This window comes from Malaclemys terrapin, chromosome 5 (genome assembly GCF_027887155.1).
Source record: "Malaclemys terrapin pileata isolate rMalTer1 chromosome 5, rMalTer1.hap1, whole genome shotgun sequence".
NCBI classification, from domain to species: domain Eukaryota; kingdom Metazoa; phylum Chordata; order Testudines; family Emydidae; genus Malaclemys; species Malaclemys terrapin.
In genome coordinates, this window is record NC_071509.1 from 135776816 (window position 1) to 135804748 (window position 27933).

Below are 27933 nucleotides of genomic sequence, written 5' to 3' on the forward strand. Positions count from 1 at the left end.
TTTCTTTTCCAAGTAGTATCATGTTTGATAACAAGAAATTGACTTTTGTTTTTTAACAGAATCATTTAAAAAATGACTACAGAGCAAGATTCTGCAGCGGAGGAGGGTAATTAATTTGTGCTTGCATTTTAAATTTTAATTCTTAGACACTGACTACTTGTGAAAGTTATGTTGGTTTATATCAGAATAATATCATAATTGCAGTCTATCAGCTATATCCCTTTAAATTGGTTATCAAATTTGCTTAGTGTTTTGCTTTTATTTGTGTGATGTGGCTATGTGGAAGTTAAGATGTTAACTACTGAAGTGTAGCTATACTGGAAGCATCTCATTTTTTTTCTCTCTTGGATGTCATGGACAGTTGAGCAATCCTCAGTTAAATAGAATATTTGAGGTGGACATTGAAAAGCGAGTGCATGGTTGGTCACTCAGAAGTCAGTTAATGCCAGTGTTTAGGTTGTGTACACAACCTTAATCTTGCTTTTTGCTTATTAGCTACTGCATTACCCCATCCAGCAACCCTTTGATTTGCCTCTGGGTAAGAGGTTGAGTGAAGGTAGGGCCTGTTGATACTCCCTCCTCAGGCCCCAGGATCTTTTCAGAGCATTGATTTCAGCCACCCCAGGTTGGATAGAGATCTTGGTGGTGAGGGTGAAGGACTTGCAGGCCTCTCTTACCAAGCTATTTGTCAAAGAGCTACTGGAAGGGGGTGGATGCAGGCAGTTCTGGAGCAAGAAGCTCAGTGCTCACTTCAGGGACCAACCTGCTGTGCTTTCACTGGTTGTTACTTGATGGAGGGAAATTTCTGTTTCCGTTCCCCATCTATCCTAGCTTCCAGTGTGGATGGGGTTATAATTGTGCACCCCACCAGCTAGGTAAAGCATTTCACAGAATTTTCAGGTATGCTTCATTGGCCTTTGTGCACTTTAACAGTCTGCAGGAGTTGTTCCTCAATCTGTTCCTCCATTGCAAATTCCACTGGGGACCTTATTCAGCCCCTTCACACCTTAGTTTCTGCAGGAGCCATTTCCCTATTTGCAGTTGTCCCTGCCAATTTGTAGTAATACCTTGTTATTTTACTATGCGTCTAAGTCACACATACATATGCTGGGAGTCCATTTTTAGGTGCACACTTTATTAGCTTAGTGAAAAAATCTACCCTGCTTGCCTAATATCTGATTTTTAAAACCTTGTAACTTATTCATATAAAAAAACAATTTCTTCCTATCCACTAGTCAGTGATACGCAATGAGGGCTGCTCTCATGCCAGATTTCACCTTTCATTTTCAAACCATTTTACCTGTATGGCAGTTTAGGAAAAAAGTTGTAAATTTTGTTCTGTGGGAAGAAGACATTCCTTCATTCCCCTAACAATCAACATTGGTTGAGCTGTTTTCCCTTGAATTTTCAAAAAAAAAACAAAAACAAAAACAAAAAAACCCAATCAAAACACTCCATGAAGAAAACTAAGCACAGTAAATGGAAAGTTTACAGGAAGTTATGAACTAATGTAAATAGTGATTGCACTGTCAACCATTATGTAACGGTAAGCATAGTGTTTGCTGCTGCATCTGCTGAGATAAACAGGCTACGTGCAAATTTAAAGTAGGTAACTTTTTACTGCAAATGATTCATTCAATGTATTTTTTCCTTTTTCCCTCTAGAAAACAACAGATTAATGTACAGCCAGGCCAAAATGTACTGAAAATTATACGAGATTGTTTTGAAAGTAAGCTTCAAACTTTTGTCTGTTTGATTTATCTTTTTATGAGCAAGTCGTAACACTCTCCTTAATTTCACCTAGTGGAAAAGAAGTAGTTATATAAGCGGTTTGATTTTTCATGTAGCAGGTCTATAGCGTAATGCAAAAAAATGCAATGATCTTTCTAAAAATGCACAGAAACTGCACTATAACCTGTTACATAAACTCTATCTTTCCCTGTTGACTGGATATTTTCTCATTAATTCTGAGTAAATAATATTTTTGAAAACATGCAAGCTATGTACTATTCCATTTATCTCGTTACGTTTACTTTTTTCTTTTTAGATTGTGTTAGTGATTCGACAATAAATTCTCCAAGCATAACACATTGCTCAACCCCTGTCATTTTAAAGCAAAAGGAGGATTTATTACTGAGCAAAGAGGTCAGTTTGTTAATATAACTATGTAACTGTTTGGTGTGGGGAACAGTTTCCCTTTTGTTCCCATTGGACAGAGTTTTATACATGTACCTCTTGATGTATACAATCTGTACATTTTCTTTATATTTGTGGCATAATTTAGCCCTCTACTGCAGGGGTTCTCAAACCTCATCGCACCGTGATCCCCTTCTGACAACAAAAATTACTACATGACCACAGGAGGGGGGGACTGAAGCCTGAGGCTGCCCAAGCCTTACTGCCCCAGGTGGGGGGGCCAAAGCCCGAGCCCCACTGCTCTGGGCAGGGGGGCCAAAGCTGTACGTCAAGGGCTTCAGCCCCAGGCATGGTGCCTGCAATCTGAACCCTGCCGCACAGAGCTGAAGCCCTCGGGCTTTGGCTTTGCCCCTGGGCAGTGGGGCTTGGGATTCAACCCTGGGCCCAGCAAGTCTAAGCCAGCCCTGGCGACCCCATTCAAAGGGGGTCCTGACCCACTTTGGGGTCCCGACTCACAGTTTGAGAACTGCTGCTCTACTGTAACAGTTGATAACATTATTTTCCTCAGTTGTCATGTTAAAACAATTTGGGCATATTCTCTAACAAAGGTTGTCTGTCTCCCTGCCTCATCCTTTTTCTCATAATAGCTTACTCAGCTTTCATTCCTGATAACTTTCCCTGGTAGTCTCTCAGGTTCAAACTTCCCTTGAACATGTGCTTCTCTTGTCACCCTCCCAGCTTCAGCTGTTGGTCCCACTAAACCTTTACAATTAAAACTCCCACTGCTGCAAAAAGCAATGAATGATTCCTTGCCCTCCCACTGCTGGTTAGCTTGTGCCCTAGTGCAAGAGAATTCAGTTGTGTTTGTTAGATCTTTCTTAGTGGTGTTCTTCCCAGCAATCAAATGGAAGTAGTATAATTGAGGCATTGAAGGATGACGCTTGAATAAAAGGAGCTTGTTAGCTCATAATCTTCAGTTGTTTGTAAGAGGTTGAGTAATTCACTTCCTAGCTGGCTTCATTGAAACAGAGTCTTTGCCCTGTGATTGCACCTGCCTGGGTAGTCTCTGCTACCAAAGGGGTCAAGCTGCAGTCTCTTGGGGTACGTCTATACTGCAATAAAAGACCCGCAGCCGGCTCGCATCAGGTGACTTGGGCTCATGGAGCTTGGTCTGCAGGCCAAAAAATTGCAGTCTAGATGTTCAGGCTCGAGTCTAGCCTCTGAAACCCTGCAAGGAGGGTGGGTCTCGGAGCCTGGGCTCTAGCCTGAGCCTGAATGTCTACACTGCAAATTTTAGCCCTGCAGCCCGAGCATTGCAAGCCTAAGTCAATTGACCTGAGTCTCAGACTCAGTGCCCTGGGGTTTTTTTTATTGCAGTGTAGACATACCCATAGTTTGTTACCACTATTCTGCATATTTCAGGTTTTCAACTAAGACAGCTCATTGTAGGGGTCCTATATTTATCAGAACAAGTGCTTCTGTATGTATGTGGTCTACTTAGACGTTTATATGGCCCCTGTCAACATCCTATCCAGTTGCTTTACAGATATTAATCAGTTTATCCTTACAACACCACTGAGTAAGGAGGTATTCCTTATTTTACTCCGGGGTTGATAAAAATCATGACTTAAAAGTTTATTATTGATTTTTTTAATTTAAATCACGATCTTTAATTACATTTTTTCAAATTTAAGACATTTAATTTATATGTTAGCACTTCCCTTTTTATAGTCTTACTAAATTATTGAAGTAGATGTGACACTTTAATTAGCTTCTTGCTCATTAGTGGATTTTCAAATTTTAAATAGGTTTTTTGTACTAAGAAATTTCACGCTTAACATGCTTATCTATGCTGAAAAAGACAAGTCCAAAGCTTCACTTAACATTTTGACTGTGAGAATAATACAAACTCAAGCAAAAAATTAATAAGCAAATAGCCCCTGCTATGTTTGCAACCAATACCACTTTCTGATACATTTAACTTCCACAAATGAATAAAACTGAAATCCTTTGGCGAGGCAGTAATAGTCCATCATAATTTGTATTTTGAAGTCAATGGGATTTTTGCTTTTAAGGTACTCAGGTGCTTTTGAAAATTCCACCCTTAGGTGGCTAACTCTGAGCTTTAAGAGCTTAACTTTAAACTCAATTATAAATTTGTTTATAACTTTGTTAATGTACTGAAATTTATTTAATGTATTGTATTTTCATTGTGAAGCAGTTTTGTTTTAAATCAACAAAGTTTTGATGGCACTAAGATAAGTTTTTAATAAAAAAAAAATTAATTTCTGATTTTGCAATCATTTATGCACATTGCCTAATTTTGCACACCTGAATAGTCCCATTGAAGTCAATGGCACAATTCAAGTAAAGTTACAAACCTGCTTAAGAATTTGCAGCGTTAGGGCCTGTCAGGGTTCCCTCCCCACTCTAAACTCTAGGGTACAGCTGTGGGGACCCGCATGAAAGACCCCCTAAGCTTATTACTACCAGCTTAGGTTAAAAACTTCCCCAAGGCACAAATTCCTTCCTTGCTCTTAGTATCGCTGCCACCACCAAATGATTTAAACAAACATTCAGGGAATGCCACTTGGAGCTCTACTTCCCCCGAAAATATCCCCCCAAGCCTCTGCACCCCGTTTCCTGAGGAGGCTTGAGAATAATATCCTAACCAATTGGTTATAAAGTGAGCACAGATCAAACCCCCTGGGTCCTTAGAACACTGAATAAACAATCAGGTTCTTAAAAGAAGTTTATTTAAAAAAAAAAGATAAAAGAATCACCTCTGTAAAATCAGGATGGAAGATAACTTTACAGGGTAACAAAAAGATTCCAAACACAGAGGATTTCCCCTCTCGGCAAAACTTTAAAGTTACAAAAACAGGGATAAACCTCCCTCTTAGCACAGGGAAAATTCACAAGCTAAAACAAAAGATACTCTAATGCATTTTCTTGCTATTACTTACTATTTCTGTAATATTAGATGTATCATTTTAGTAGGAGCTGGATTACTTGCTTGGTCTCTCCCTTTGTCTCCTGAGAGAATACCCACAGAGCACAAAACAAAGCGCGCCCCCCCCCCCCCCCCCTCGATTTGTATCTTCTTTCCTCATTGGTCCTTCTGGTCAGGTGCCAGCTAGATTATCTGAACTTCTTAACCTTTTACAGGTAAGAAGGGAGGGATTTTATGCTACCCTTACTGTATGTTTATGACAGGGCCTTAATTTTCAGTATTTTGTTTTGGTTATAGCAGTTTTGTAAAGATCAAATGATACTCCATCAGCAGTTGTATTAAGACCCCTCTTCCTTAGCATTTATAATTGTTTATTATATATTAAACTAAAGTTTCAATAGTACATATTTTCAAATTAGTTTTTACAAAGCCTCAATGTGATTCATGAGTGATTTTTTAAAAAAAAGGTGATTTAAATCAATTACTTACATCAACCTACATTGATGCAGAGGCTAAATAACTTGCTCAGCATCTTATAGGACTAAGAATTGAATTGTGATGAGAGGCTTGAAGTGGTTTAATTACTTGAATGTTTTATCACTTTACAGACAGCTACTGACTGGAAATGTAAGTATTAAATTGAGATGAGAATCTGCTTTTAAATGATTTTAAGCAAGATTATAATCAGAAAATAGGGATGTAATGTAAGGATTTATATTTGTTAATATTTTTACTGTTGCTGTATCATAACAAACTTTTTTCTTTTTTACCTCTCCTGCTGTTCGCTGTCAAACATAACAGTTGAATTCAGGTTTATTTAACTCTGTGAAGAAGATATTTAAATCTACATCCTCTGTAGATGCATCACCAGTAAAATCAATCAGCTGTTCAGGTTGGTGCTATTATCATTGAATTGTAAAATTTGTGGGGTAAATATTTCTTGGGATTTTTACACTGTTTTTTAAGGTGAAAACACTAATGCTGTTTAATATCTATAACAGGACAGTCAACTGGAGCACATCAGAAATCTATAGCACTTGGTAACATAGTTAGTTCTGACAAAAAGGAGCAGTGTGTGTTAAAAGAAGATACAAGCTCAAGCGAAGATGAGCTTTTTGATGCCAATGATCCTGTTGGCTCTAACAAAAAAGCAAATAGTATATTAGAAGCTGTTGAAAGATCAAGCCAAAGCCCTGCTGGCATCTTTGATACTGATGAGGATAATTATGAGGTCATTGGATCACCTGTTCTTCTTGTTGAGGAAGCAGAAACATCTGTACACTTGTAAGTTGCTTCACTTGCTAAATCTACAGAAGAAATGTTTATAAATTCTACTGTATAGCGGTTTTCAGTGCTCACAGTTAAATTTAAGTCAAGTGGTAGTGATTAAAATGAGACTTTTGTGTGAGTATTGGATAGCCCTGGTTCCTTCCAAAATTTTTTTTGCAAACTCACTTCAAGTTATCAGACATGGTAGAAGAAGTTAATGTTAGACTATGTCACAGTGTCACAGAAATAGAAATGTAGAGCTGCTAAAATAGTCACCTGCAAAACTATATTTTAAGTTGCTTGACCGAATGTTTGCTCTTAGCTTAATGATATATTTTCATAACTTTTTTAAGAAACATCACGTAAAGTGGAGGAGGATTTAGGAAGAAACTTAAAGTATATTTAGAGATTAACAGTATCAGCTCTAAATACTATTTTTTTCCATATAGATTAAGTCTTGATGAAAAAGCAACTCCAGCAATGATGAAGAGACAGACAGAAGTTCAAAGGTCAGAAGGTCCTCTGGCAAGGACAGAAGAGCAGATAGTTCCAGTGGAAAGAGCAAATTGTGTTACTGTACCTTCTGAACAGAAAAAGAAGTCACTTTCTTCAGCATTCTTAGTGGCTTTGACAACAGGAGCTGTTGAAAAAAGGTGCATTGAAGTAAAACTTAATTGTTAGCAAATAATTAACACAATCTGAAGTACCGTAGCAACAAATTTATCTAATACTGAATGATGTATTAGAGCAGTGCATCTGATTACTACAAGTAATTAAAAAAAAGATAATTGGAAATAATGGCAGTTAATAAAATGTTTTTAAGGTGCCCAAAAAGCCACAATTGAGGAAAAAGGCCAGTGGTTAAAAAATGGACAACGTTTAGAGGGGAAGTGAAGGCAGCTATAAAAAGAGTGATATATAACAAATGGAAGATAGGGGAAGTTGATAGTAGTGAATATAAATCAGAAGGTAGGAATGGTATAAAATTGATAAGGAAGCAAAGGGGTACAAAGGAGAAATCTATGGCCAGTGGAGTTGGGGACAATTAGAAGGAGTTCTTAAGTATATTGGGAACAAAGAGTCCTAACAATGGTATTGGTTCATCACTAGATGGAAATGGTAGAATTATCAACAGTAATGCAAAAAAGGCAGAAGTGTTCAATACATATTTCTGTATTTGGGGGAAAAACCAGTTGATGTAGTCCATAAATAACACTCTTTCCATTCCATTAGTATCTCAGAAGGGTGTTAAACAGCAGATACTAAAGTTAGACTAATTTTTAAATCAGCAGGTCCAGATAACTCTGATCCAAGAGTTTTAAAAGCTGACTGAGGGGATTCCTGGACCATTAATGCTGATTTTCAATAATTCTTGGAACACTGGGGAAGTTCCAGAAATCTGGAAGAAAGCTATTGCTCTGCCAATATTTAAATAAGGGCAAATAGGATGACCTGGGTAATGATAGATCTGTCAGTTTGCCATTGATCCCGGGAAAGATAATGGAGCAGCTGATACAGGACTCAATAAAGAATAAAAGGAGGGTAATGTAATTAATTCCAATCAACATGTGCTTATGGAAAATAGATCTCATGAAACCAACTTGATATCTTTTTTCATGAGATTACAAGTTTGCTTGATAAAGGTAATAGTGTTGATGTAATATACTTAGACTTCAGTGAAGTGTTTGATTTGGTACCACATAGCACTTTGATTAAAAACCTAGGACGATATAAAATTAACATAGCTTTTAATACATGTAATGGGTGCCATCTAACTGGTAGGTCTCAAAATGTATTTGTAAATGGGGAATCATTGAACAGGTGTGTTTCCATTTTTAGTCCTATGTTGTTTTACATCTTTATTAATGACCTGGAGAAAACACAAAATCATCACTGAAAGTTTGAGATAAAACAGATGGGGGGTTGGGTGGTAAATAATGAAGAGGGCAGGTCATTGAGAGAGAGATCTGTTAGTAAGCAGGGTGCAAACAAACAATATGTGTTTTGATGTGGCTAAATGTAAATATGTACACTTAGGAACAAAGAACGTATGTAGGCCATACTTATGGGATGTGGGACTCTTCATCATTCGTCAGTGATTCTAGAAAAGATTTGGGGGTAGTGGTAGATAATCAGCTGAACATGAGCTCCCAGACTAGATCAAAGTTGTCCTTTTTGGCCTCCGGAGCTATGAATCATTGACCAGTGTCACACGGGTCATTTTACTGCTTTGGAAATCTAAAGACAGCAAATGAGACTATTGTAACTATTGTGGCATTACTCTTCTGTCTGTCCTGGGGAAAAAATTTGTTTCTGTTTTGTTGGTCTGAGCTGCTGATATTTTAAGGAGCAAGAGAAGACTATAGCAAATTGGCTTTAGTCCTGGCAGTTTCATGATGGAGCAAATCTTCATTCTGTGCCAGCTTATTGAGAAGATATGCCTCATTCACACTGTGTTTGTGGATATTAAAGCCACCTTGGACTCTGTTGACGAAGTAGTGCTTTGGCTGAACTTGAAAACTTGCAGGCCTTCCTTAAAAGCTCTGTAGAATGTTCCATCTTCTAGATGATGACTCCTCAAGCTACATTTTTTTAAATGGGGGAAAAAACCACTTTCTTTTGAATTAGGTCAGGCATTTGACAAGGATACATTGCTGCCCAGAACTCTCCAGTGCTGTTATAGGCTCTGTGCTTGACCAGACACTAAGTAAATGCATTTTAGGCATATGCCTTGATGACAAGAACCTCACTGACATTGATTTTGTCAACGACATAGCACTAGTCATTGAATCAACGGACAAGCTAGTTGAGGCCCTTAAAGCTCTGGAGAGCTTAATGGCAAATGTCAGCCTGAAAATTAGTTGGTGGTAAAACCAAAATTCTATCAGTCAGCAATTTCAAACACACTGCGGGCTCCAGCATCTTGGTGGGTGAACACCCAGTTGAGATCATCTGTGATTTCACCTACCTCCGTCTGTTGTTTATAACATGAGTGGTATCAAGAAAACTTGAAACCTGCACTGCAAAAGTGTTGTCAGTAATGGAGGCCACCTTATCAAGAATGTCTTTTGCAAACTGAATATTGTTTAAGTAGAGAGGTGAAGCTGGTGGTCAGTATTCTGACCTTTCTTACGGAAATATGGTTATTCCCTGTCAAAATTGAAAAGAAGTTGGATACAGTTCAGATGAAGCATCTCCAAACGATCAAAAACATCAAAGGGTACAAATTCAAGTCAAATGAAGAGATCCATTTTCTAACTAAACAGGTTCCACTCACTCAAATGGTTGCCCAATGCTCTTTAATGTAGTATCGTTATCTGCTCTGAATGCCTACCGACTTCCCTGAGAGAATAATCTTCAACTTTGTCCCAATGAAAGCTGGGAGGAAAAGACCCCCAGGAAAACCTAGAACATTAGGGCTAGTGGGTGTCAACAAACATCTGTCCCTCATTGGGATCTTACATTGTAAAGTGCCAGATTTGGCTCAGGTTAGGATATCATAGAGGTGCATAACAAATTCAATGGCCTCTGCGCTGTCCAAGTGATAGCATTAGAACTAACCAACCAACCTAACCAATTTTGTACCTTTATGGTTTGACATTTATTGTTCTTGCTTGTGTGTGCCAAAGTAGTGTATAACGCCTAGTTTTTTGTGGATTCAATACAAAAACAGTAGTGTCTGAGTGGGGTGGAGGTGGATTTATGCTGGGGCAAGGCTGTGTGGAAGTGACTTTTAAGAGCGATGGTAGAGCTATGCTCTCTGGAAGTTGGGTATATGGTTCTTAGCCTGAGGTAGAATATTGCTTTCCAGGGAGTTTAACTTAATAGAAGAGGAAGTTAGTTGGGATGGGGATCATGTGGGAGCAGTGTTATGGCTCTCCAAAGTGTCTGAGTTAATGATGAGGTACAAACCTGTGGCCACAGATAGGAAAAAAGGGGCGTTGTCCCCATTTGGTCAAGTGGCAGGAAAAAAGAACAGGATGGAATGATGAATGCTGCAGTCATTTGAGCAGTACCTTGTAACATGCTCAGATGTTGTAAAGACATTGTTAGATTTGCAGAATTAAACTCAGAGTTTTTAAACTGAAGCATTTGAATACTGCTCAGAGATGAAAATTCAAATTGAATTAAATCATCTTCCTTTTAGTTGGAATGAAAAACAGAAGCCCATTAGTCCCAGTTGGCATAAGACAATTTCTGAAAATGTTTACTGGTGGTTAAAATCTTGAACATACAAGTGTAAAGTATGGAAGAACATTCCAGGAAAAACAAGTTAAAATTTTAATTATTTTGCTGTATGGATTGTTATATTGTCCATAGTAGTACAATGCTCAAATTACTGGTGATTTTTTCCCATATATTATATAGTTGGTAAATAACCCAAAACATTCTAGGCATTTATCTTTCCTTTAATACTTTGTCTCATTGATTTTTAAAACTGTTTTCTATATTTGCTAAACCAAATTACATGAGAACCCTTTTTTTGTATTTTTATCCTTAGGTATTCAGCCTCAATACCACCACCACCACCTTCTCCTGTAAAAGATTTAGGAATGGAAAATGAGTGTGAGTTTTTAATTGACGAATCGGATGGTTTTTCTTTTACATCCTGGTTTTCAATTCCCAAAAAGAACAAAAAAATAGAGAAGCAGGCCTTATCAAAGCCTGAGCCACAATCTCAGCCTTCCGAAAAGAAAAAGGCAGTTGTACAAGAAAGCAAGAAACGCAAGGATAGAAAGGCACAGAATGAAGTACCTGTTAAACTGACTCGTATGGAACAGTCGAAAATGAAAACATGTGACGCTGTTGAACGGATACAAGCCGAGTTACAAAATGCTTCGGATACAAATCTAGGTTTAGCTGACAAAAAGAGAGAGGCTCTTAAATCAGTAAGGCAAAGCAGTCCTCACATGGGTAAGTCATATTTAGAAAAACAGATCAAGATGTAAAGATTCTTCGAATGTTTATACTTGCAAAGGCAAATGTTGAAAATTGAATTGTTGTTATGCTGAAAGAAAACAATTAGTCTTTCACATTCCTTATTAATGGGAGATCCTTCTGCCCTTGATTTGCCTGTTCTTAACCGAATCTGTCAACAACCGAAGATGTTTTCCTTTGGTTTAGAATGGTGGTACTTCTACTATTCAGCAGTTGGGAGGCAGGTTGGAAGAGTCCTGAATGGGATGGAAGGACCAACTGAGGAACTATGGTGTATGTGTATATATGGCAGTGAGGGAGGCAACAGCGACTCATTTCCCCCTTTCCCACATGTGGAGATATCAGGGAAGGTAGCAGTGATTACTTGCTTCCCTGTTGTCATGGGGACCAAGGAAGGTGGTAACATCTGTGTTCCACTCCCAACTTTGTGGGAAGGAGCTAGAAATATGTGGTGTGTCTGCAGGGAATCAGCATTTGAGGAATAATGGGGGAGAACTACTTAACAGGAAGAGTAGAAAGTTGACTTGGAAGCAGCTGTGTGAGAGCAAAAGTTGCTGCAAATCTTTCTAGATTATGGATTAGGTCCCAGTAGATGAACGGAATGTGGTACACTGAATGTTTACCATTGTACACAGAGTATTCACTAGATAGTGCTGCTTTGAGAACTTTAAGTGAAATCACCCACCAGAGAAAAATTTATGTTCATGATATTTCAGTTAATCATATGATATCGTTTTATATATAAAGCTGTTCCGATGGTGTTAAAGAAGGAAATTAACGTGCATTTTTGTATGTTGGCAGAAGAGAGTAAAAAACACACACATGGACAAAGATCCACAAGAACCCCAAACAAGAAAAACTCCACGGCCCTGAAACAGATACAGCCCAAAAAATTCACTTTTTCAGTTTCCAAATCAGACACAGATATTTCCGATACAGAACAACCTAAACCAACAGAAATACCTAATGGAGATCCCTTTGGATCTTGTAGTATGACTGAGCAGCCTCAAGAGAAAGTTGTGTCTTCAGAAGAGGATCATAATTTTCCAAAACCTCCCCCGTCCATTTTAAAAACTGCTCTACGTTCATCCCACAAGAAACAAACTGCTAAGCAGAAACTTTCAAAAATTGCATCGTCTAAAAAACTGGTAGAAAACCGAAGAAACAAAGTTAGAAAATCTACCCTTAAATCCAGTAGTAGAAAATCCAGGATACAAATCTCAGAGGAGAGTTCTGAAAGTGAGTCCATAGAGGAGGTGGCTGAAAGAGAGCTTTTAAAGTCAAACAAAGTGTTTGCCCCTTCATTGCAACAGGAATCACCGACTTCTGCATTACAGAAGTCCCATAAATTCCCCAAACCTAAAAACTTCATACATTCACTGGAATCATCTGGTAATGTACATATCAAAACTCCTGCAAAATCTAAAAAACCTTCACAGATTTTCATAGACAATACAGAAGACTCGCAGGGGAAAAGAGCATCAGCTAAATCTCTACGGAGGACAGCTACTCGGATTAATCAAAGAACAAATATGATTGATTGTTCAAATCCTGAAAATGCTGAACCTGGGAATACAACAGATCACAAGGGTTCTTCTGGCCAGGACATGGCAGAACAAAACCACAAGAAGTCAAATGCATCTGTGAAAACAAAATATAAAAAACAGAGTAATCTCCACCGATCACAGTAAGTGGTTTTGTGTACTTTTTTAAAATGAATACGCAGTGCAACTTAAGATGTTCATAAAACATCTTCCCTCAAGATTGAGGCATTGTTAAGGTATAGAATAATTCAGTAAAATTTCTGAAGAGCCTTAAGAGGAAACTCGGACTTGAATTTATATTCATGGCTGTTAATTTTAAAAAGTAATCAGTTGCATTTTAAAGGATGCAATCAGCTTGAGTTGGGACCTCACTTTTTTTTTTTTTTTGGTAAAATACTTTTACAAAACATAGGAATCTAGGAATTCTTATACCAAATAGGACCAGTGGGCCTGTCTAATCCAGTATCCTGTCTCCCAGTGCCCGGTGCTAAATGCTTTAGAGAAAGATGCAAGAAACCCTATAGTGGACAAATACGGAACAACCTGTTCATAAGGGGGTGCTTCCTCCTAACCCTATTAGTTAGTGTTTGACTTATGCCCTGATCCAAGAGAGTTTGTCCTCCTTCTTGATATCTAAATGTTTTATTCTGTCTAATGCAACTGTTCTTATATAAATGTCTAGACGTGTAAAATACCAAATTCTCCAAAACCAAGACTGATAGAAGTAGTTCTTTGGAAACTGCTTATGCGTAGGGTTTTTTGTTGAATAATATAGTTAAGCCAGACATTGCAGCATTCTATGAGTCTGACATCCAGATAATGGGGGAGGGAAATGGCGCAATATCTCAACGAATATTTTGCATCGGTGTTTAATGAGGCCAATGAAGGTATTAGGGATACTAGCACCGTGACAGAGGGGCATACAGGATGGGGGATTACCATATCCGAGGTAGAAACAAACCTTGAACACCTTAATGGGGCTAAGTCGGGAGGACGGGACGATCTTCATCTGAGAATATTGAAGGAATTGGCGCAGGATATAGCAGGCCCATTAGCGATAATATTTAATGAATCTGTAAACTCGGGGATGGTTCCGTTAGACTGGAGAATAGCTAATGTGGTTCCTATTTTCAAGAAAGGGGAAAAAAAGTGATCCGGGTAACTACAGGCCTGTTAGTTTAACATCTGTAGTGTGCAAGGTGCTGGAGAAAATTCTGAAAGAGAAACTAGTTGAGGACCTTGAGGTTAATGGCAATTGCGATAAATTACAACATGGTTTTACGAAAGGCAGATCGTGCCAAACGAATCTGATCTCCTTCTTCGAGAAAGTAACGGACTTATTAGATAAGGGAAATGCGGTGGACCTAATATACCTGGATTTCAGTAAAGCGTTTGATACTGTACCCCATGAGGAATTATTGGTTAAACTGGAAAAGATGGGGATTGATATGAAAATCCAGAGGTGGATAAGGAATTGGTTAAGGGGGAGAATGCAGCGGGTCGTATTGAAGGGAGAACTGTCAGGTTGGAGGGAGGTTACCAGTGGAGTTCCTCAAGGTTCGGTTTTGGGACCCATTTTATTTAATCTATTTATAACTGACCTCGGAACGGATTGCAGGAGTGGACTGATAAAGTTTGCGGATGATACGAAGGTGGGAGGCGTTGCCAATTCGGAGGAGGATAGGGATATTATGCAGGGAGACTTGAATGAGCTTGTGAATTGGAGTATCAGAAATAGGATGAAATTTAATAGTGAAAAGTGTAAGGTGATGCATTTAGGGATGACTAACAACAATTTTAGTTACAAGCTGGGGACGCATTGGTTAGAAGTAACGGAAGAGGAGAAGGACTTAGGGGTCCTTGTAGTCCGCAGGATGACTATGAGTCGACAATGTGACGTGGCGGTGAAAAAAGCCAATGCGATCTTGGGATGCATTAGGCGAGGTATATCTAGTAGGGATAAGGAGGTGCTGCTTCCGTTGCATAAGGCGCTGGTGAGACCTCATTTGGAGTACTGTGTGCAGTTCTGGTCTCCCATGTTTAAAAAAGATGAACTCAAACTGGAACGGGTGCAGAGAAGGGCCACTAGGATGATCAGAGGAATGGAAAACCTGTCGTATGAAAGGAGACTAGAGGAGCTCGGGTTGTTTAGTCTGACAAAACGAAGGCTGAGGGGGGATATGATTGCTCTCTTTAAATATATCAGAGGGATAAATACAAGGGAGGGAGAGGAATTATTCCAGCTTAGTACTAATGTGGACACGAGAACGAATGGATATAAACTGGCCGTGGGGAAGTTCAGGCTTGAAATTAGACGAAGGTTTCTGACCGTCAGAGGGGTGAAATATTGGAACGGCCTTCCGAGGGAAACGGTGGGGGCGAGGGACCTGTCTGGTTTTAAGATTGTTAGATAAGTTTATGGAGGGAATGGTTTAATAGTAAAACATATTAGCAAAGGAATACCAAGCAATGGCAGGTAAATAGTATAGTGGCTAACAGGGGTCAGGCTGGAGACTCTTGCCTACATGCTCGGGGTCTTACTGATCGCCATATTTGGGGTCGGGAAGGAATTTTCCTCCAGGGTAGATTGGCTGAGGCCCTGGAGGTTTTTCACCTTCCTCCGCAGCATGGGGCAGGGATCGCTAGCAGGAGGGTTCTCTGCCAATTGAAGTCACTAAAACACAGGATTTGGGGACTTCAACAGCAGAGTCAAGGGAAGGGGTAGGGACGGTTTTGTGGCCTGCAGCATGCAGGGGGTCAGACCAGATGATCATAATGGTCCCTTCTGACCATTAAAGTCTATGAGTCTATGAAATGTTAGAAATACATAGACACAAATTAAACAGTGTGGAAACTGTTCAAAAACAAATCAAATTGGTTAGTTTGATATTTTTCAAGGTGAGTGGATTTATATAGTAAATAGAAGAGACCATGAAAAGTAAATTCTATTAATAATAGTCATTATTAGTCTAAAAATTACCACTCACCTTAATCCTAAGTACCAAGAATAATGTCCAAAATATGAGTGACAAGCATCAAGAGAAGTGACCAAACTATTCACCTTAGCGTTGGGCTTGAAAAAGCAATTTTATGACTTCCTGATATTACTTATTTAAAAAAAGGAATCTGTTACTTTGATCAATTACTTTTAACAAATGTAGTGGGAGGAGATGTCATATTTACTTTTGCACAATATTTATTTGCAGTGAAGTTAGTATTAGATTTATGATTGGTCATTACTGCTGATGAAGCCTGTCTCTGATTCAGCCAAACTAACTTCTGTACTCTTATTTTGTATCAGTATTTTTCTAAAATTCCGTCCATATGCCCCTCTTTACTATAAAGAATTACTTTCAGTAAGATTACTAACAATTGCATCTCTTCTAGAGTCTCTCCTGCACCTGAGAAAAACAAGAATCATAACAGGTAATTTCCTCTATTATGTGTAGAACTGTCATCTTAATATTTCTCAGCACTAAGAGACCATAGCAGCGCTGCAAAGCCTTCTCGGTAGGATAGATGAGCCATCACCAGGATTTTGCTTTTTTTCCTGAGACTTGTTGCCTTGATCCCAAATCAGATTGGCATTTTTAAATCTTGCTTGGTAAATAGCTGTTAACAGTAGTACCAATAATACTAATAGTAGTATCAGTAGTATCAATAGCATTACTATTGATGTTAAGAGTATATTATTAATGGTAATAGGGGTCCCAACTGAGATTGGGATTGTGCTAGGCATTGTATATATGCATACATCCACAGTCAGGGAATGTAATATCAAAATGAATAATACAGGGGCTCATCTGTTGATTTTATTATTAATTTTCATATCTTAATTCAATGAAACTCAATATTTTAATTTAAATGAAGCTGCTGCAGAATTTCTGGTTTGCCACACCAGTGTCTCAGAGTTCAGTGGGTGGAGTTGCAAATTTTATGTTCACCTTGCTGTAGAGTATTTTGGTTATAATTTAACACAGACTGTAGGGTCCTAACTGCCTTAATGGAGTTAGTGTAACCAACAATAGGCAGGAAGGGAGGACGAGGGTAACAATGATAAGACTGCTCCCGGAAGCCCTGTTATTGCAGTCTGATCTGTGGAGAACTCCTCTGACTTCATTGGGACTCTATGCAAGCAGGCTATTGGGCCATTGAGGATCAAGTTTCAAGACTGGGCTTAACATAGTCCAAGTTCCAAACGGTTTTCTCTATTTTCTGTCCCCTCCCTTCTCCTTTTAAAACATTTTTTAAAGCTCTTATAGATACCTATGGAACATTATGGGGAAGGAAGGGAAAGATGAGGCGGCACAATGATGAGGAGCAAAGAGTGTTGGCATGGAGAAGAGAAGGGAGTGGGGAAAGGTTCTTGGTGTCTGTCAGGAGGAGGAGAGGAGGAAGGGTGGTGAGGGAGATGGAGTAAATGCCACCAAAAGTCTGTTTGCAGGAAGTGAAGGAATCAAAGAATGAAGTGCTGATTTGAAGAAATGCAGCTCTGACATCGGGAGAAGCTGACTGCTTTAAGGCTTCTAGAAGATCTGGGGAATGTCCAGATTCAACTCCTGTCTGCTGGCAGCCATGTGGTGGTGGGACCTGGATGGGTCTCCCTGTTTGTTGTATAAATGGGGGCAATGAGAGGTCCTGGAAGCTTGGCTGTCCCTCCCTTTCCCAGCTGCTGCTGACCTTAAACACAGCACTTAACCTTTGTACCTCCATTTCCTTGCAATAAAATGGGGACAATACTTACACACGTTTGTAATGTGCTTTGAGATCTACCAATAGAAAGGGCCATATAAATGCTAAGTATAGAACTGATGTTTACTAGAGTAAACTGGTTCCTCACGATAATTGTCTACATGGATCCACACGCTTGAATGATGTGCTCCCTGGCACACAAGCTCACACATTCTGCTAGTAGCTAGCACGTCTGTTGGGCAGTGTGCACACACTGCCTAGTTTTGTACTCATATTTGAGGGAGCATGGACCCAACTGCCCTTCAATTTCTTCCCCTAAATCAAGGATCTATAGTAAGACTCCAGAGTAGTGTCTCTGTGGTTTCAATGGCCTATGCAGCTGTTTAGCTAGAAAGGGTTTTGTGGTGAGATTGTTGTTTCTAGGTCAGGAGTCTTATGTGGGCAAGTGCAAAACTTTCTCTTTATGGCTGCTCTGGCTTCTAATCTGTCCCAGATGTCTGTCAGTCAAGCATTTCTGTTGGTTGGGCAAAACAATCTACCAAGTTCATTGGATTACTTACATTGTGCTCGAGCATCTATAGATACCATGTCCTCTATCTTCCAAGCCCCTTAAGTACAGATGTTCTGCAACTCCAATTCTACAGATATTTTCATCAATTTAATTTTTAAATACCAGATGTGGTTTTGTTCCCATTTCCCCATACTAGGCTGCAAACATACAATGGAATGTCTACATCCATTTCCACGGCTTCTTTTCCTCTTCCCTCATTTATGTTTTTTTATTACATTGACAAATATTTGACATATTTAGAAGGGCAAATTGTTAATGCATTATGAAAAAAACCTTGAAATTTGATACTATTCGTTTTGTAATGTTTTTATTTTTCATAATTAACATTTTCATGCCAATGTTTTTATTTTTTTATTTTTAAAGTGGGCTTGTACTGAAACGTTATGTAAAATTTACTTCAAAAAATGACGAGCCTATTGCATGTGAGTGGGAGGATTCATCTTCAGGTAAGGTTTAAAGGTGGCATTTTCTTTGAGTTCCTTTTTTATATATATACATGAGAATATTGTAAATTTAATTTACAGTATTTAAAACTACTCAATTTAATTTAAAATTGCATGCAGTATCATGAAAGGTTTTGGAGGAACCAAGAGGCAGAAGGTCTGTTCTTTAGTTCTGGGATCATCCATTAATGCACTAACATATGTATATAATGCTTTTTTCTTCAGAAAGTGGGTTTTACCTAAATTTTTGAAATATCTTTGGTTTTGAATTATATGTAAAGGTAATGAGGCCAGAGTCCTATGGAAAAAAATAGCATGTGATCATGGTAATCCCTGTTTGGTGATTTATATTGCATTTTTCAGATAAATCTATAGCCTTGAAGGGTGATGCAAGTGAATTTTTGTCAAACACACCACTAAAGCATAAACTAGGTAAGGTTATTTTTTAAGTTCCTTTATGTAAGTGCATGAAATACAACTAGGCTTTCAATTTTGCAATAAATTATAATGTGCAATAAAGACCCACAAAACTCTTGTGGGGAAAAATAAGAAATATGCTGTTCATTTTCTCTTTTATATTATGGTGGTATGATAATCCCAATCAGATTATGGTCCCATTGTGCAAACATAGAAAGGTGCAATCCCAAGAGCCTACCGTTAAGATGAAAAATGTCAAGGGTGGGAGAATGGAATGCAACAAACAAGCAGAAGTGGTCATGATGGTGATAGGCAAGACTTGTTAGTTCCATCTTTTAAAAACGTAATTAACCCATGTCTAACTTTTAAAATGAATTTAAACTCTGGCCTTAAATATAAAAATATGTAGACTAAATTCTGAACTTTCTCTTTTTTGGTTATATTCAACAATTTTCTTTTTAGCCTCACCATGCTAATGTTAATAATGTTTAGTTATCAGTATTTCATCTTATTTTACCCCTTTCATTTTTATTTAATTGTTTAAAACTCTGGTCTTTTATGTCTTAACAAATATTTTAAACACGTGGATTTTGGTATTTAACGTTTGCCACTTTCTGTTATAAATATTATAAATTGTGTTGTCTAACTCTAAGGCCTGGTCTACATGGGGGTCGGGGGGGGGCGGGGTGAGAGGTCTGTCCAAGTTATGCAACTTCATATGTGAATAACGTAGCTGAAGTCGACTCTGCCTGCGCCTCTCACCGAGCTGGAGTATAGGAGTCAACAGGAGAGCACTCGGGGGTCGATTTATCGTGTCTAGACTAGACGCGATAAATCGACCCCCGCTGGATCGATCACTGCCCGCTGATCCGGCAGGTAGTGAAGACTTACTCTAACTTCTCTGTATATTTTAAAGCTCTTACCCTCTTGTCTTTAAATTAAGCCTGGCCATTTATTCTTTTCTTTTCATTTAACCCCAGTGCCTTATGTTTCCACTCCATGAGGTGCTTTCGGATGTAGCGAGAGCTCTTACTTCCTCTTGTATAGTCCAAGGTTTATAGTAGTCCATGTTGACTGTTACTTATCACCGTATTTTCTTCTACTTATCACCTTTTATTTTCTTACAAACTCATTTATTTGTTCCATTATCTTTCTGGGTACCAAAATTAAGTTGACTGGTCTATAATTCCCTTTGTTTCCCTTATTCTCCTTTTTATAGGTAGGTACTATATTTGCCCTTTTCCAGTTCTGTAGGATCTCTCTTGTCTGAGTTTTCAAAGATAATCAGTAATGGCTCAGCGATCTCTTCAGCCAGTTCCTTAAGTATTCTAGGATGTTTTTTTTGTCAGGCCCTGCTGACTTGAAGCAGGGTCGGCTCCAGGCACCAGCCCACCAAGCTTGTGCTTGGGGCGGCACCTGGAGGGGGGCGGCGTGGTGCGGTGGCTCTGGCCGCCGGGAAGAGCGGAGCCGCAGGGGGTTCGCCGCCCTCCCCCCGGCGCTCTCCCCTGCCATGCTCCGGGGGCGGGGGGGGGAGAGGGGGAAGGAGGAGGCTTTTTTGCCTGGGGCGGCAAAAAGGCCAGAGCCGGCCCTGACTTGAAGACACTAACTTGTCTAAGTCAGTCTTAACTTGTTCTTTCCCTCTTTTTAGCCTCAGGTCCTACCCATTTACACTGATGTTCACTATGTTAGTCCTCTGATCATTGCTACCTTTTTGGTTAAAAACTGAACAAAAAGGCATTTAACATTTTGCCTATTGCTGCATTTTCTGTTGTCTTTCCTTCCTCATTGAATAATGGACCTACTCTGTCTTTGGTCTTCCTCTTGCTTCTAATGTATTATAGCCTCTTCACTACTCTTACTATTTGAACCCATTTTGTGATATGCCTCAGGAGGTTGCTGAGATAAATGGAATGAAATGTAATGGAAAACCAGTATGGGGACTATTGTTGGACAGATAGGGTGAAATAGCTGTGTGCTACGTGTGCGTGTGAAATACGATTGGCAATGCTTGTTTTCTTGCGCAGTCATAAAAGCAATGTGTTATAGCCTAAGTGTTAACAATGTGATGAATATTCTGTATTAGTCTAATAAATAGTGCTAGTGGTTTAATACCAGTAGTCTGTTAAACACTATTCAGATAAAAACTTGACTAATAAATAGTTTGATGTTAATTAATGTTGTAATCTCTGAGCTTCTAATGGTGAAAGCAGTTGTTGAACACTATTCAAATGTTGCCAGTCGTGGGGTGCTTGCCAGTAGACCTGCATTTGGAATATTATCCGGAAAGGTGGCTGTATTTTTTTTTTTTTAAAAAGGCCTAATTGAAAGCCAAACAACGTGCAATAATTTTGCAAAAGAGTGCACATTTTGTAAAGCAACAGTCTCTCACGCTAGTGAAATTTCATACTATGCTACAGTCACCAGATTGAAATATGCACAATTGAAAACAAATCCCTAAAAAACTTGTAAAATATCTTATGCTGTGGGGAGTGACAGCTTACTTTAGAGTCTTCGACAGAGATAATGATTCAGAGGAACTAATTAAAGTGTGTTGGACTTCTTCTGATAACTTCTGGGTTTATTTTATCCAATATGAATTATTTTTTTCTTTAAATCTGTTCATTAGTAATGCCATCCCAAACACCCAATGTTCGTCGGACAAAAAGAATACGACTAAAGCCTTTGGAGTATTGGCGAGGGGAGCGTGTGAACTATATGATGAGACCTTCAGGTATTGTTCCTATATATATTTCTGCTTGTCTTTAATCTTAATTCAGTGCATTATCAGAGTATAGATCAAGACTTATTCTTCTCCTTAAAACATATATAACTAGAAATAATGTCACAAGATTGCTACACACCCTCAGAAAGCGAAGCTGTCCATTCTGTACTTCTGTATGTTAATGTTGTATTCCTAAAGGGGGGAATAAAGTGATTTCTCCAGATCTGAATACAGATGATTCCAATACAGAATCATGAAGGTAAGAGAAGGAAAAGACCTATTGGGCTGACTCTGATCCTTTTTTTGTGATTTTTTTTTTTTTCTGTGTCCTTTGTTCTAATTCATCCAGTCTAATTTAAAATCTTGCAAGTAATGGAATACATCTCACTATCAAGGACTTTTGCCTTGCACATCAGCCTACATTTTCCCTTAGTTTAATCGCACTGTCTGTGATTGCATTAAATTTTCTCCATCCTTGTTTTTTAAATAGTTGACTTGTCTTACTTCCGTATTACATACCTAGAGGTAGGGCCAGATTTTCGAAAGAACTCAGCTGCATTTGCTCTCAATGGGAGCTGCTTGATCCTGAGGGTTTTGTTTAAAAAATCTGGCTACTTTGCTTTAGGTGTCTTGTAAGAGTGCCAAGCGGTTTTGAAAATCAGCCCAAACTGTGCTAAGCTGTTCTGAATGTCTGGCATACATATCTTGGGTTTTAGTCTTTCTGCATAGATCAGTCCTCCATGCTGCTTGATTATTTTTCTTGCTTTTAGAATCATAGAAATGTAGGACTGTAAGGAACCTTGAGAGGTCATATAGTTCAGCCCCCCCTGGCTGAGGCAGAACCTACCTGGACAGTCCCTGATAGGTGTTTGTCTAACCTGTTCTTAAAACCTCCAGTGATGGGAATTCCATAACCTCTCTTGGAAGCCTGTTAGAGTACTTAATGATGCTTATATTGGGAAAACCTTTCTAAATAGCTAACCTATATCTCCTTTGCTATTGATTAAGCTGATTACTTCTTGTCCTACCTTCAGTGGACTGGAAAAACACTTGATCACTCTCCCCTTTATAAAAGCCCATAATGGATTTGAAGACTCCGTTATCAAGGTCTCATCCGCAGTTTTCTGTTCTCAAGACTAAACGAACGCCAATTTTTTAATGTTTCCTCATAGGTCAGGCTTTCTAAAACTTTTATCATTTTTATTGCTTTGCTCTGGAGTCTGTCAAGTTGTCCATATCTTTCTTAGGGTGCCCAGAACTGGACACAATACTCCAGCAGAGGTCTTACCAGTGCTGAGTAGAGTGATACAGCTATCTCCAGTGTCTTCCATATGACACTCCTGTTAAAACACACCAGAAAGATATTTGCTTTTTTTACAGTTGTATCAAAATGTTGGCTTATATTCAATTTGTGATCCACTATAACTCCCAGAGCCTTTTCAGCAGTGCCTTATTCCCTATTTTGTAGTTGTACATTTAATTTTTTTTTCTTCCGAAGTGTAGTATTTGGCACGTGACTTTGTTGAATTTCATCCTATTTATTTCAGATCATTTCTCCAGTGTGTCAAGATCATTTTGAATTCTAATGTTGGCCTCCAAAGTACTTGCAACCCCTCCTAGCTTTATGGCATCTGCAAATTTTATAAGCATAGTCTCCACTTTATTATCCAAAAAGAACGAGGAGTACTTGTGGCACCTTAGAGTAATTCATAAAAATGATGGTTAGTACCAGACCCAAGACAGACCCCTATGTGACCCCTACTAGATACATCCTCCCAGTTTGACAGTGAACCATTGATAACTACTCTTTGACTATGGTCTTTCAATCAGTTGTGCACCACCTTATAGTAATTTATCTGACCACATTTCCCTAGTTTGCTTATGAGACTATCATGAGGGACTGTGTCAAAAGCTTTTCTTCAGTAGGCACCCTTCAGTCTCAAGAGATCATGGATATGCACCCCTGAGAGCTAAAGCCTTACTAAAATCAGATATATCAAGTCTGCTGCTTCTCCCCCATCTAGTTGGCCAGTAACGGTGTCCAAGAAGGAAACTAGGTTGGTTTGGCATAGTTTGTTCTTGATAAATTCATGTTGTGTATTACTTACTACCCTAATATCCTTTAAGTGCTTACAAATTGATTAATAATTTTTTCCAGTATTTTTCCAGGTATCAAAGTTAGGCTGACTGCTCTATAATTCCCCAGGTACTATAGATAGGTACTATGTTTTCCCTTCTCCAGTCCTCTGGGACCTCACCGTTTTTCATGAGTTGTCAAAGATAATTGTTAAATGTTCCAAGATTTCGTAAGCTAGTTCCTTAAGTATCCTAGGGTGAATTTCATCAGGCCCTGCTGACTTGAATACATCTAACTTATCAAAATATTCTTTCACCCATCTTTTTCCTATTTTGACTTATCTTCCTTACTCCTAGATAATATTGATGTTTAATACAATTTTGTCACAAACTTTTAAGTGAATACTGAAGCAAAATCAGCACTAAACACTTCAGCCTTCTTGGTGTCATCCATCATAAGCTCTCCTTTCCTGCTAAGTAGTGGACCTATGCTTTCCTTCATGTTTCTCTTGTACCTAATGTATTTATAAAACCTCTTAATATTGCCCTTTGTGTCTCTTGTTAGGTGTAACTTGTTTTGTGCTTTGGCCTTTCTGATTTTAGCCCTGAATGCTTGTGCTATTCTTTTGTATACATCCTTAGCAATTTGTCCATGGTTCCACTTTTTGTAGGTTTCCTTTTTGATTTTTCAGGTCATTAAAGAGCTCCTGATGCAGCCGCGTATTAGCCTCTTGCTATTCTTATATTTCCTTCACATCAGGATAGTTTGCTGTTGGACCTTTAATACTGTCTCCTCCAGAAACTGCAAGCAATCCTGAACAACTTTTTCTCTAAAATTTTCTTCCCCTGGGACCTTGCTTACCAGTTCTGAGTTTGTAAAAGTCTGCTTTTTTGAAGTCCATTGTCCTTATTCTGCTGCTCTCTCTCCTTTCTTTCCTTAGAATCATGAAATCTGTTTATTATTTCATGATTGCTTTCACCCATGTTGCTTTCTATCATCAGATTTACAACCAATTAATCCCTGTTAGAATCAACTCTAAAATGACTGCTCCCTGATTATCTTCTTCACCTTCTGAAAAAAGTTGTCCGCGGTACATTCCAAGAATTTATTAGAGATTTTTTTGTCCAAACTACCTTCAGTTTGTCTAACCTTCTGGTAATGTGATGTGAAGCTCAGAGCTGAAGGGTAAGGTTCCTGGTATAAAAAGGTATAAATGTATGATAAAATACCTTTGTATGTGCTGGCCAAAATTGTACTGACCTTTTTGTATGAAGTTGCAAACTCATGTCAAAAAAAAGTTTTTCATCATCGGTGCTGGCCAGATTTCTTTTATGCATTGGATGTGTGTTGTTTTGCCCTCTATCATGCTTTGTTTACCAGCTTTTAGCCTTTTTTATACATGTGAATTAATCAGAACAAAGTATATTTTAAGCTAGAATTAGAAAAATAGTTAACAACATCTAAATATTACATCTTTGTTTCCTCTTGTCCAGTAATTTTTAGATATAAATAGATAGATAAATTAAAGCAATCTTTACAATTACTAATTGCAAGAAAATTAACATTAACACAGTATTTATGGTGTTCCTACATTAAGTACAGGGAATACTCAGAATCCTGCAATAACGTTAATTAGGCAAAAGTTAAATTAAAAACTTTAAAATTTTTAACTTTTACCTAATTAATACCTAGAGCTCCTGGCTTTCCTTTTCTTGTAAAGTATTGTGAACCTTCCAGTTTACCTTGAATGCAAAAAGATCCACTTCACAACACCGAAATTTTTGATGATCAATTCGAAGGACTTGCAGTGAAGACAACTCTGCCTGATCAATTTTCTTTCTGTTCTGACAGCTGACCTTCATATTGGTGGTGCCCTTGATATGCAAGGCCCTGTTAGACAGTAGATGGGTTCCCCCCACTGAATTAATGATGCAACTTCCTCTTGTAAATCCATTGACCTCGTACTCCCCTCTTGGTTGTGTCGTTATCAGAATATGACCATTTGGCAACACTGGGGCCAGTTGTCAAAGAGCATACTTAATGCTCTCAGCTGTAGAACATTTGTTTTTTTGTTTCAAGGACAGCGTCTTTTGAGCCACTGACTTGGAGGACATGGTGTGTCTCTTGTTATGACAGACCTCTCTGGCTCTGCTGTGACCAACCCTCCCTGGACTATTTCTGGACTCATCCGCCAATGCAGGAATTTCAACGCAAGTGATGGAATGTTTACTTTTTGAGATGGGAAATTCAGAACATTTCAGGGAAGGGACAGCAGAAAATTCTACAGAGTCCTCATGCATTTTTTACCTAAGGCACTATCCCTATGCAGGATACAGTCATCCCTAGAAGTTCAGGAGGGTGCCTACTGACCTCCTCAGGAGGGTAATTGCTGATCTGATCTTGTTCCTCTTTCAACTGACTGAAAGATTTTGTGTACCTCTCTTTATCGACACTCCAAGATATGACGTTTTTTTAAATTTACTATAAATCTGTGCTGTTGCAACATTTGGATTGTTGACTCAGTTGCTTGAGTGGACCCCTCCTTGGACGGGCTCTGATGAGAATGTCATCCAGGAAGTGGTAAATCTATATCCCTTTCTGTCTGAGAAAAGCCACAAAACAACAAGGACTTTCGTGAACACTCAAAGCACGGATGACCGTCTGAAAGGCAGTGCTTTGTATTGAAAGTGATGGGTCCCTTGAGTGAATTGCAGAAATCTCCTGTGTGTTTAGTGAATTGGAACATGAAAATGGGTTTCTTCCAATTTGATTGACACAAGATAGTCCCCCTGGCAGATTGCACCACTATGGACTTCAAGGTCTGCATTTTGTATGTGTTTCTCCTTATGAGCTTGTTCAGGTGGTTTAAGTCCAACACTACTCAGTCCTCCCTGGATCTCTTGGGTACAGAAACAAGATTAAGTAGTGGCTGGAACAATCTCTGATTTGCAAAAGACGAGCTGTGGTCTTCAACATATTTATCTTTTTTTGTGGATTTGAGGATACTGGAGAAGGAAGGAAATGGATCATTCAGGATCTTTGAGAATTCTATGATGTACTCTTCTCGAACCACATCCAGGACCCATCTGTCTGATGTGCAGAGAGGCCATTGGTCCTTGAATTTTAATAGTCTCCCCCCCAAGGTGTTGCTTGTCCAAACTCTCCTGACCATATTCAGGCATTGTTTCTGGTGTCTTCAGTTTCATTGCGGTAAGACTGGTCTCTTCACTGTCTGGGCTTAGACTGGTTCCATTTGCTTTGCTGTAGTCCTAGAGGACAATCTCACGGACTTTGCCTGTGTTTCCCCCTTGGCCTTAATTACTTTTTCCAAATAGAGATGAAGAGGAATGTGTGATTCAGGGTTTGAACTGGTTGGAAAATACTTTTTTGTAATTTCTGTACCAATCCGCTCTTCTTCTCCTTAGAATCTTTTCTAATGGGCTCATCTGATGGAATACCCAAGCATCTAATCACCTTTCGTAACATGGTCTCAAATGATTCAGGTGGAAAAAAGATTGTTGTGCTCTTGCTTCGTTGATTCAGACTGAGATTGAGAATTCACCTTCCTTCTGTGACGATCCTGACTTTCCTTTCTTGGACTTAGATTGAACAGATTTCCTAACCTTCTTTTTTATTTTGTGATGACCATGAAGAAGAGGATGAAAATGAATTAAATGATGATGAAGCTGAAGAACCACCCGAGACACAATTCTATTCCTTTTATTATGCTTTTTCTTTCTCTGTGTGAAAATGTTCTGAGCAGAGCCTTTAGCTCTGGTGCCCCCTGGTGATGAGTCAGAGGAATTGCTGCTATCCCAGGAGAACAGGCCAGTTTTCTCCGAAGGGTATGTCTACACACAAGTATATGTCCAGGCTTGAGCCCAGGCTCAAATCAAACCCCCGTGGTATCCACACACCAGTTGTGTTAAGCTAGGGCTTGGAACCAGGGTTCCAGAACCCTGAAGGGCTGGAAGGTCCAAGCTTGTGTTACGCTGGGACCTAGGGTCTGAGCCCTATTGCTTTCCTGTGGGCACAAAGCTCTGGCTTGGCCTGGGTCCCGGAAGACCTCTGGATGTATCCCAGAGTTCCCAGCAGCAGCTGCCTAGTCAAGTGTGCTCCCCCTTCCTGCTCCGGCTCATCTTCACTGCTGCAGGGAGCAAAGCTAACAGCT

At 39.0% G+C, this 27933-nt stretch overlaps 1 protein-coding gene across 2 annotated transcripts in view; it reads left to right on the forward strand.

The window, feature by feature from the left end:
* Positions 1-27933, forward strand: part of CENPC (centromere protein C) — a 68359-nt gene that overhangs the window by 9295 nt on the left and 31131 nt on the right. Inside the window, exons 2-13 of one of the 2 annotated variants that reach the window (XM_054031082.1) lie at positions 60-106; positions 1665-1729; positions 2048-2145; positions 5891-5981; positions 6091-6373; positions 6808-7011; positions 10860-11272; positions 12098-12983; positions 16228-16266; positions 18467-18549; positions 18910-18978; positions 21590-21694. In XM_054031082.1, the coding sequence (XP_053887057.1) occupies positions 60-106; positions 1665-1729; positions 2048-2145; positions 5891-5981; positions 6091-6373; positions 6808-7011; positions 10860-11272; positions 12098-12983; positions 16228-16266; positions 18467-18549; positions 18910-18978; positions 21590-21694 (2383 nt within the window). The remainder of the gene's footprint in view (positions 1-59; positions 107-1664; positions 1730-2047; positions 2146-5890; positions 5982-6090; positions 6374-6807; positions 7012-10859; positions 11273-12097; positions 12984-16227; positions 16267-18466; positions 18550-18909; positions 18979-21589; positions 21695-27933) is intronic. The other variant, XM_054031083.1, reaches the window with a different exon arrangement.